Below are 11,654 nucleotides of genomic sequence, written 5' to 3' on the forward strand. Positions count from 1 at the left end.
TGGTATGTGAATTGTATCTTTAAACAAATTAGAGGATAGCATTTAAGTGTTTTTCTTAATACCTGCTCCATTGCCTTGGTACTGTATATTTGCTTTTAGCCAGGGTCCTTAGTGTTTTCTTATTGGAAGTATTTTAAATCATTCAATTTTGTTGCATACTGATCCACTTACTCACTTTATAAGTAAGTGGCTAGTGAGAATAACTAGAGGAATGGGAGAGAAATCATTTAAAATAATAGTAGCACCTTAGTAACTAGTCAACTTGGTGATTGAGGAATATTTCCTGAAGTGGAGCAAAAAAACCAAAACAAAACCTAACAATGTTTCCTTACTTTTTTCTTATTCTATTTTTATGTGATAATATAGTAAATAACATATACCTATGGTCTCTAGTTTGATGTATGCATGTCTTATTTCTTCTCCAAAAAGGCAGTAACTTTCACTTCTCCTGTGTCTTCCATTAGATGAGAGAACAACCCATTCTGTCTAATAAAGGTCTGGATAGTGTGGTATTTTAGAAAGCGTGTTTGCTGCTACATTAGGAGTCCTGAGTTCTAGTGTGTACTCTGCCAGACACTTGATATGTGACTTTAGGCAAATCGTCTAATCAGTGGGTGTATTTCCTCATAAAATTTGGGAATGGAACCACTTGGTATCTGAAGGACTTGTCAACTTTAAGATTCTGTGCCTCTGGGTGCTCAGTAAATACTTGAGTTTATTCTTTCCTCTGAAAAAGTATTTCCATTTCATAGGTTAGAGAACTTGTGGTCACTCAGTTTTAAATGAGGTAGTTTACTGATTAGTATAATTTTTTATCAAGACTTTAACGACATACTTTGATTTCTATGTTGATCTGATTCATGTTTACAGATAGTTTTCAGGCATTAGTGCTGTAGTGATAAAATGATGAAGAGGAGTCATCAGTCATATGGGGCACTTGACATGCCAATAAGCATTTACGGCTCAATGTTGTAATTATTTTCACAAAGAGGCCGTGACATGATTAGAGCCTTGTGTGTTGGAGGATAGGTGTCAGGTTAAACTCCTCAAGATAGTAATTCTGGCTAAATTTTCTTAGAATTCTGAGCATCAAATTCCTTTTTTTTTTAAATGTAATATCTATGCCCAATGTGGGGCTCACGTGAGCATCACATTCTTAAGCTAAAATAGTATGTGGTTATTTCTGTTCAGAAGCTTTTGGTTTAATTGTTAAAGGGAAAAATATATTTTGTGGTAAATTAAGGATAATGGAAGTTTCTGGTGTGAAAATATTTCTATCTCTTTACAGACAGATCCAGTTGAGTATGTTGAAAATATGTGTGAAAACATGCAGCTCTACCCATTACAGGACTTTCTCACTGGAGATCAGCTTCTTTTTGAATACAAGCCAGAAGTAAGGAAGTTTTATTTCTGAGAGTTACTTTTAGACAGAGAGAAGGGGAAGAAAGTGCAGATATATGACTTAAGAACTGTGGGAATGTAGAAAACTTGGTTAAATATGTTAGATTTTTTTGTTTAGTTAAATGGAAGAAATATCAGTTTTTTTTGGCAATATTTCATGATTGTTGTGTATGATTATATTTTAATAGGAGAAGATCAAGTCTCTTTCTTAGGTACTATTTTTCTCACTGTTTTTCTAGAGTTGAAACATCTACAAAAACAGTTAAAATGATTACTAAGAATTATGTGCTTTAGTTAAGCTTACCTACAGAGTTGTTTTGCTTACCTTTTAATTCAGTTAGAGACTCTGGGCAATTAAATTTTAACCATTTTGAAAATGTTTCTGAGAAATACAAGATTCCCTGGGGCACCTGGGTGGCTCAGTCACTTAAGCAGCTGACTCTTGATTTTGGCTCAAGTCATGATCTCACAGTTAGTGAGATCAAGCCCCACATCTGGCTTCATGCTGACAACATTGAATCTGCTTTGGATTCTCTCTCCTTCTCTCTCTGCCCCTCTACCCCATTTGCTCTCTCTCTCAAAGTAAATAAACGTTAAAAAAAAAAAAAGAAATATAGGAGTCCCTGAATTTGAAACATGTGACTTACAGATAATTATTACATACAAATAAATAGTTGGTGTCGGTCTTTCCTCCTTGACTCATCGGTAATAAGTCATTTTACTCCATATGGGATAGCAGTTCTCAGTTGGGTGATTTTGCCCCCAGGGGAAGTTTATCAATGTCTGCAGACATGTCAGCACTCCACAATAAAGTATTGTTTGGCTCAAGATGTTAATAATGCTGAGGTTGAGAAATCTTGATTAGGGTATTCCAAAACCACTAATTTTATTTTATTTAATTTATTTTTTATGTCTTTTTTTTATATACTAGGGCTTTTATTTTTATTTTTTTAATATAACAATTAATTTTTTTAACATATGCAGTTATTTTCCATCATTTACAATACAGTAGTTACAATGACACTCCAAACAGAAAAGCAAAGTAAAAAATCAAAACCCCAACTTCTATTTCATGTAATTAGACTTATACAGCAATTAGAAGGTTAAATAACGACTAGTTAGTCACCTAATTTCACAGCTATCTGAAGTGGCAGTCGTTATATAGCAGCTTATCTATGATACATTCAAGATAAATGATACAATTTATTACTTGTTCATAAGCTACAACACAGCCTGCTTAATACCTTTCCTTAAATTCCACCTCTATAGGACAATATGCTTGAGGTCCATGCAAAAAAGTAGCTACCTTTTATGTAGGAAATGGATGATTAAGTCTTTGGTGTTGTAAAAGCAACCTCATTTAAACATCACCACCACCACCACCAAAAAAAGAAGAGAGAAAAAAAAAAGTAAAGAAAAGAATAAGGGAAAAACCCAAGAAACACTTCCTAGGGGGAAAAAAACCCCAGCATGTAATTTCTGTCCCTGACAAAACCACTAATTTTAAAGATAACAGAAAGGTAAAGGAAGAAGGAGTGATATATATTCTTGTTATCTCCTAGAAAGATTGTGTCCAGGGGTCCAGGTAGTTTATTGTGAACCTCCATTTGTTGTTTTTCTCAAAGAAATGGTGTTTAAATGCTAGAGTTTCAAACCTTACCCACAAAATCTTATGTTTGTTCCTGTCATACCTGAAGGATTATTGAAGGAGGCCCTGCAATGGGATCATTCTACTGATTCTTGGGGATAAAGGTAGTATAATACCTAGGGGGTAAGAGCGTAGTCTCTGGAATCATGAACTTGTTTAGAACTCTACTTTTGCCACTTCTAGATGTGTAGATTATGTAATCTTTAACTTGAACAAATTAATTTTTAACAGGAACCTGAGTATTATTTTTTATAAAATGGGTATATGGAAACAACTTAGAGTTGTTTTTAGGATTAAATGAAATAATGTATATTAAACACTACCTGGTACGTAGTAAAACTTAATAAATGAGAGCTGTTTTTACTGCTAGCATTATTATTATGTAGGATTTGAGATGGGCCCTGTTGTTTATAGCATTATCAAGAAACATTTGAAACAATAAACTAATGGAGTTTTATAAAGTACGGTGTTCATGACGATAGTTTCATGAGCATTAAGATGCTAGGATCTTGGGGGTGCCTACCATAATATGGTTTTGCCTTTTTAACAGAGATGTATTTGTTTAAAGTTATTATTGTGTATGTCTGTGTGTTTCTCTATTCTCCCCTGATTAGGTCATTGCTGAAGCCCTTAATCAGCTACTTCCGCAAAAAGCAAATCTTGTTCTACTGTCTGGTGCTAATGAGAGAAAATGTGACCTCAAGGAGAAATGGTTTGGGACTCCGTATAGTATGGAAGGTAAAATATTTCAGTAGTAGTCCCACATTTAGGTTCATCTAACTTAACTGAGAATTTTTATTCCTTAATAATTTATCTGGTGGTTCCTATGGGAAAAAAGTATATACTTTTTTTTAGGAGTTTACTTTGAAATCAAAATTATACTGCTTTACAGAAAATTACTATCTGCTATGTTTTATAACTGTTTATTACTAGTAAAAAAAATCCTGTTTTATGGAGAGTTTGGGGAAGAGTTATTTGACTATGTTTTAAGCAAATTACTTCTGAAACTTCAGTGTACATATAGTATTACCTAGAAATCTTACTAAAATACAGCTTCTTCTTTGCTAGCTCTGGGGTAGTGCCTGAGAGTCTGCATTTCTACAACCTCCCAGGTGACACCAGTGTTGCTAAGACACACTTTGAGTAGTAAATGGCTAGAATGCCTGGATGGATGATAGTTTTCCTGAGAAAGGAGAATCGATTTGTGAAGGCTAGTTGTTAACTGGTTTGTTATTAAGAATTCTCAACATTGAATTGTTTATTGGATCAGTTTGTTTTTCATCTCTACAGATGTTGAAAACTCTTGGGCTGAACTATGGAAGACTAATTTTGAATTAAATCCAGATCTTCATCTTCCAGCTGAAAACAAGTACATAGGTCAGTGAAATAGCAATAATTATACATAATTCATTTATGTACTAATAAAGAAAACAAATAGCACCTGTGTAGTACATCTACAAAGTATCATTTGAATTCATATTTGAGCTTCCCAGTGTAACACTCTGGGATGGGGATTACTGTTTTCTTACTTTTTTGAATGAGAAAACCTGAGGCTTAAAAAAGCGAAGTGACATGTCCTAGACTATTCAGTTGGTGATTGGAGGAAACAGGACTTAAATGTAGATCTTGGGACTCTGAAGCTTTTGCTTTTTCTTGTATACCACAAAGAACTTTTATTCTGTGTAGGTATATATGTGCATATCTGTGCCTGTGTACTAGCTTGCAGTGGGAAACATTCTTACTAGGAGAAAGCTACTGGTCTGCGTGAAAGGTTACAGTTGTATATAACTAATTTATCAGAATTTTCTCCAGCAATTCCACTCCTAGGTGTATAACCAGAAGAATTGAAAATAGGTACTCAAATAAATGCATGTACATGTGTGTTTGTAGCAGCATTATTTATAGTAGTCAAAAAGATGATCCTATTTATACGAAATATCCAAGATATATATAAATCTGTAGATGAAGCACAGTTTGATGGTTGCCAGTGGTTGGGGAAAGTGAACAAAAGGAAGTGACTATAATGGGCTCAAAGGTTTTCTTTTAGGGTAATGAAAATGTTTTGAAACTGGATAGAATTGGTGGTTGCACAACATTGTGCATGTACTAAGTACCCCTGAGTTGTTCACGAACCCCTGGTTAGTGTTGTTATGTGAATCTAACTTCAATTAGGAAAAAAAAAAACCTTTTTAAACAGTCTCACATATTTTAGGCAATTTATTTCCACATCTTGAACTTTAAGTATCTAAATAATCTAATTCTTCTTAATAAATATAACCAGTAGTTTTTTTCCTATTCTTGTTATCCTTTAAGTAGCTATTTCTCACCTACATATTGATGAAAGAATTTAGGTTTTCATTAACTGGGAGGACAAGGTTGACTTCCAGAACTTTTTTGTTACCTTTCAAAAGTCTGTAAGGTTGGTAAAAGACATTCTCATTCAAGAATGGATTCATTTATAAATTTGTTTATACAACTGTCGTGACTAAAGGTCCCTTTTACGGTTAAGATTGCCTGTGAGAAAGGGAATGAGCATAACACTGAGAGATTTAGAGAAAATTATAGATCTTCAGAGTTCCTTTAGTTTAAGGCCAAGAGAGTTTTCTATTCTGTATTGTTCTACTAATTTATTGTTCTCTAGCATTTAAATTTGCCTTATTTTTGCCAGAAAGAAAAGTTACCTAGACTTCTGAAATGAAGATTGTTAGGAATCTTGTTGAAATACTTGAATGAATTATTACTCTTTTCTGTTGTTAGCCACGGACTTCATGTTGAAGGCTTTTGATTGCCCTGAAACAGAATACCCTGTTAAAATTGTGAATACTCCACAAGGTTGCCTGTGGTATAAGAAAGACAACAAATTCAAAATCCCCAAAGGTAAAATGATTCTTTCTATCACCCTTTCTCCTTCCTCTTCATTTGAAGATGTTTTCTAGGTTTATCTATCAGCTGTGCTCCAGTGCTGTCACAGAAACCCTTGTATACCTTACAGATTCTAGGAAATAAGTAAAGGTTCAAGGCTAAAATGAAATTGTTTTTCAGTGTTTTTTCTTGTGGTTAAAATGAAAGCAGAGCCAGGTGTTTGGCCATCTTAGGGAAGGGGTGGTAGGTTTTAAACTTTGTTTTTAAAAAGACAAAGCATATGCTGAAGGAAATTATTCTTAGACACAATAGATAGCCTTTTCAAACATTACAAATGTGAAATATTTTGCCTCTCTCCATCATTTTGCTTTTCATCATAAAGGAATTGTAGTATATAGAAATAGACTCCAAAGTTCTAGTCTTTAATGTGTTAGCCCAAACTTGCATTTTTATTTTCTGTTCTTGTGCATTGCACAGGAATCTACTGAAGCAACTTGGGATTAAAAGACTGAGGGCTCTTCATTGCCATTTAACCCATATTCCTAACCTCAACACAATGGTCGTATAGCTCTGATGAATTCTTGAGTTACTGGGAAGGTGTTTCTTGAGTAACTTACTAGTATTTCTTTCAAAGGTCTCCACTATAACTTTCAGTGAACATTGGAATTGTTCCCTTAATGTTTTTGACGTGTATACCTCTGTAAACATTTTCTCTGACCAAAGCTACTAATTAATAGGAGTATTCCTAGGCATCTCTGGGTAAATGTCTATGTACTTAGACTTCCAATAGACTGAAGTGTGCCTTCTGAACACTATTTAGACTGGTTACTATTACTTTTTAAAGATATTTCAGGATAAAAACGTAATGAATATTTAAGGGCTAACAGCTTATTTCAGAATTTTTAGGGGTATCTGGGTGGCTCAGTTGGTTAAGTGTCCAACTCTGGACTTTGGCTCAGGTCATGATCTCAAGCTTTGTAAGTCAGAGCCTCACATTGGGCTCTGACAGTGCAGAGCCTGCTTGGATTCTGTCTCTCTCTCTGCCCTTACCCTCTTGCTCTCTATCTTTCTCAAAAGAAATAAAAATAAACTTAAAAAAAGAATTTGTAGAAGATGTATTAGGGGCAAATAGCAGACATATAAAATATTTGAGGCCTCTGCCCTATAATTTCTTAACTGTTTTTTTTTGTTTTTTGTTTTTAGCATATATACGTTTCCATCTGATTTCACCTTTGATACAGAAGTCTGCAGCCAAGTAAGCAATTGTCCTCTTTTCTGGAAAATCTATTTCTTACTGAAAAACTATTTGGTGTGTTTTATTCTAAATCATTCTATAATTTTCGCTATGAGTACTGAGCTATGCTACTGATTTGTATATTTTTTCTGTACCCAAAACAAATTATTCATATTGATACTTGAGCATGAAAGTAGAATTGTGGCTGTTTCAGCTCCAGCACCCATTTATAAAACATGCTGTTGGTGTAGGCTAATCATGAGATTACTGGATTGAGAAAGTTCCTTAGAGATGAATTTGGATTAGCTTCTAGTTTGTAATGAGAATGAATGGCTCTCTTGATCCTATATTTAGACACTGCCAAAGAATCTGATTATACTTTGTTTTTAGCAAATAATTTATATATTTATATAGATAACTGCACTGTGGGAGGTCAGAGCCTAAAATGTTCCTGAAACATAGGAGGTGCTCAGGAAATGTTAGTGTACTTCTTCTTTTCCTTTTTCACTTAAACTGTAGAATCTGGGGTGCTTGGATGGCTCCGTTGGTTAAGTGTCCCACTTCAGCTCAGGTCATGATCTCACAGTTGAGCCCCATGTCGGCTCTGTGCTAACAGTTTGGAACTTGGAGTCTGCTTCTGATTCTGTGTCTTCCTCTTTCTCTGTCCCTCCCCTGCACGTGCTCTGCCAGTCAACAATAAATAAATGTTAAAAAATTTTTTTAATAATGAAAATAAATAAATAAACTGTAAAGTCTAACCTTAAAATGATGAGCAGCACTAACATTTATTAACACCACTTAAAAATATATTAATCCCCTCCCTTGACTAAGATTTTTAGTTTGTCAGAAAATCTAGGCTCCAGGGACAGTCAGAGCCTTTGGGCCAATTGCCTTTAATGCCTTTTACACGTACTCCATTCTTCAGTATTAATATTAACATTTTGTATGTGTACATAACATGAAAAAGATGGGGAAGCACTGCTAAAGTAGGTGTTTGTAATGACCCTGTAAAAGTGAATCCTAGGTAAACTGTATTTATCTTTGAACTCAGTACACAGTTTTTATATTCTGGAGTAGTGAAATTAACATTTTTCTAAAAGTAAAGTTTCCTGTTGTTAGATCAAAGCACATTTATTTGTGTTTATTTCTTGCTAATTAATGATGCTATTTACATTTTATATTCTCAGTGTAGTCCTCTTTGATATCTTTGTCAATATCCTTACTCATAACCTTGCGGAACCAGCTTATGAAGCAGATGTGGCGCAGCTGGAGTATAAGTTGGTAGCTGGAGAACATGGTTTAATTATTCGAGTAAAAGGTTTCAACCACAAACTACCTGTAAGTACACGTGTTCTATTTTCCTCATGGAGAGCTTGAAATTTTATGTTTGTTGCCCCTAAGGCACCAAGTATAGAGCTTGATTCATGGGTTGCTGTACATAGAACAAAATGTGGATTATTATGTTTTCTTGGCTGATGACAGCTATTCTAATTTGGGCCATACACACGAGTAACATATATTCATTAATTACTAGCAGTGCGTGCAATACAGCCTATGCCTCAGGCTTATTTCACCTTCCTTTGCTGTCAATTTCTCTGCAGCCAGTACTGGCATGTTGGACTGGTTTGAGCTTAGTTTTATGCTCAGACAGTATTAAGAAATTTAAAGCACCTGGCACATTACCTTCAGAGCAGAACTCAAATACTTGTATCCTTTCTTCCTCTTTCACTCTGTCCTTTTGTTTCAAGTGTGTGTCTTGTTTCCTTTCTAGGCTGATGAGCCTTTTAGAAATGGTCTATATCATGTCAGTAATTTATCTTTTGGTAAGGAATATGTTTCAGTGTTTTGTCAAAAACGTCTTAAGCAGGGGGCACCTGGGTGGCTCAGTCAGTTAAATGTCTGACTTCAGGTCATGATCTCACAGTTCGAGGGTTTGAGACCCACGTCAGGTTCTGTGCTGACCACTCAGAGCCTGGAATGTGCTTCGGATTTTGTGTCTCATTCTCTCTCTGCCCCCACCCCCTACTTGTGCTCTGCTCTCTCTGTCTCTTAAAAATAAAGGAGTGTAAAACAAAATTTAAAACAAACGAAAAACTTCTTAAGCAGAAGAAGAAATAATATGGGATGCTAGCTAAGAGGGTTAGACCAGCTAAAATAAAATCATGTGTCCAACAACGGGTTTTATATCTTGATTTCTTGTGTAGGACATATATTAAGATTTGGGGAATTAGGTTCATACAAGAAAAGTTGTGGAGGAAAGGACCTGGTAGAAATTAGACCTGTGCTAAGAGGCCTCTCTGTCTTAGCAAAACCCCAGGGCAGAGGATAGTTCTCTTCTTTGTACTCTTGTCCCTGTTACTCTCCCAGAGAATAAAGATTGGTCTTAGGAAGAGACACTGTAGAATATTTAACTTTTGTCAACTTTCAAAGGCCTAAGTATAATGCAGCTTAAGAGCCAAACAGATTAAAGCCTGATACATTGGTTGTCATTTAAGAGGTATGTTTTGAAATTACCCAAGGAGCTTTTAAAAAAATATAAGCCATTCTCTGCACTGACAGTGTGGAGCCTGCTTGGGATTTTGTCTCTCTGCTCCTCCACTGCATGCACATGTATGTGTGTGCTTTCTCTCTAAGTAAATGAATATAAAAATATATATGTAGGCTATAGACAGTCATGTTTTATGAAGGTTACCTAGCCTTAATATTAAAACCTGGTATAAAATCTGTCAATCTCTCTCTCTGTCTCTCAAACTAGACACGAGTTTCACGTATCTAATATAGACTCACACATTTTAAAAATTTGAGAATTAAATAAAAAAATGTAACATAAAGAATAATTCATGTAATGAAATGCCAGGAATGCAAAGGCTTGGTTATTCAGTATTAAGTTGATGAACAAAATCATGAGAGGTCAAGTGACAAACATATGATAAATGCCAAAAAGTCATCTGATAGATTTAAGTAGGCATTCTTAATAAGTAGGAATAGAGGGGAATTAAATATAATAAAAACCTTCAGGGGCACCCAGGTGGCTCAGTTACTTAAGTGTCTTACTTCTGCTCCAGCTATGTTTTTATGGTTTGTGGGTTTGAGCCCCTCGTTGGGCTCTGTGCTGACAGACAGCCTGGAGCCTGCCTCAGATTTTGTTTCTCTCTCTCTTTGCTCCTTCCCTGCTCACACTCTGTCTCTCTCAAAAATAAACATTAAAAAAATTCAAAACCTTCATTAAGAACAGTAACAGCAAATGTTATACTAACTGATGAAATATTGAACGTTAAAAATCAGGAAAAAGCCAAGGAAACTCATGATCATCTTGTTATTCTGGCTACTACATTAAAATGAAAAAAAAATCCAGTTGGAAAAGAAAAATTAATTCTCATTTGCAGTTGATATGATTGTATTCTTAGAAAACCTAAGGGTATACTGAAGTTTAAAAAATAACATGATGTGGCTGGTCATGAGATCGGTAGATCAGAATCAGTGACTCTTTTTCCTGTAAGTAGCACTAATCACATAGAAATGGATGGAAAAAATACTCCATAATATAATATCAAGAAAAACAGAATACCTAGGAATAAAGAAGAAAAGTATAGAATCTATCTAAAGGAAACTAGAAGTCTTATAGAAGCATATAAATAAAAAACTTTCAATAAGAGAGAGACTCATTATGTTTCTGGATAGAATAGCTTGATAGAGCGTTGTCATTACTTCCAAAATTAATATATATATGTGATGCCCTCTCAGCTAAAGTCAAATTAGGGGCAATGGAGATGCTGAATAAAAAATCACTTAAGTTTATTTGGAAGAAAAGAATGTTTAAGAATACCCATGAAAATTATTTTAAAAAAAGTAATTATTGCTCCAGATTTCACAGTTATTGAGGATTTTAGCTCTTAAAGATCCTTGAGTCACATACTTCTCTTATATTCCCTACAAATACCTAGTACCATGCGGGGCCCCTGGTAAAAACCAGTGGAAAAACCTTCCCCCCATCCCTGCCCAAAAGTATAGTGGGTTTGATACTTCTCTATTTAAAGTGCTTTTTGCTTTTCTTTTTAGCTACTATTTCAGCTCATTATTGACTACTTAGCGGAATTCAGTTCCACACCAGCTGTCTTTACAATGATAACTGAGCAGTTGAAGAAGACCTACTTTAACATCCTCATCAAGCCTGAGACTCTGGCCAAGTGGGTATACATAGAATCAGCTTATATATATATATTTTATTTTTTTTTTAATCTTTATTTTTGAGAGAGAAGAGAGAGAATGAGAGCGAGAGAGCATGGGAGAAACAGAGACAGACACAGAATCTGAAGCAGGCTCCAGGCTCCGAGCTCTCAGCACAGAGCCCAACGTGGGGCTCAACTGAACTCATGAAACACGAGTCTCTGACCTCAGCTGAAGTTGGATGCTCAACCAACTGAGCCACCCAGGCTCTCCTCTCTCTATATATATACATATATATATATATATAGTTATATTTTAATGTTTGTTTTTGAGAGCGACAGA

The 11,654-nt window shown here is 35.0% G+C and overlaps 1 protein-coding gene across 2 annotated transcripts in view; it reads left to right on the forward strand.

Moving 5' to 3' along the window:
* Window positions 1-11,654, forward strand: part of NRDC (nardilysin convertase) — a 97,112-nt gene that overhangs the window by 75,350 nt on the left and 10,108 nt on the right. For both annotated transcript variants that reach the window (XM_029947249.1, XM_029947250.1), the window contains 7 exons: window positions 1,289-1,393; window positions 3,664-3,787; window positions 4,340-4,426; window positions 5,807-5,926; window positions 7,115-7,166; window positions 8,333-8,483; window positions 11,205-11,332. In XM_029947249.1, coding sequence (XP_029803109.1) covers window positions 1,289-1,393; window positions 3,664-3,787; window positions 4,340-4,426; window positions 5,807-5,926; window positions 7,115-7,166; window positions 8,333-8,483; window positions 11,205-11,332 — 767 coding nt within the window. The remainder of the gene's footprint in view (window positions 1-1,288; window positions 1,394-3,663; window positions 3,788-4,339; window positions 4,427-5,806; window positions 5,927-7,114; window positions 7,167-8,332; window positions 8,484-11,204; window positions 11,333-11,654) is intronic.

This window comes from Suricata suricatta, chromosome 8 (assembly GCF_006229205.1).
Source record: "Suricata suricatta isolate VVHF042 chromosome 8, meerkat_22Aug2017_6uvM2_HiC, whole genome shotgun sequence".
In the NCBI taxonomy this organism is placed as follows: Eukaryota; Metazoa; Chordata; class Mammalia; order Carnivora; family Herpestidae; genus Suricata; species Suricata suricatta.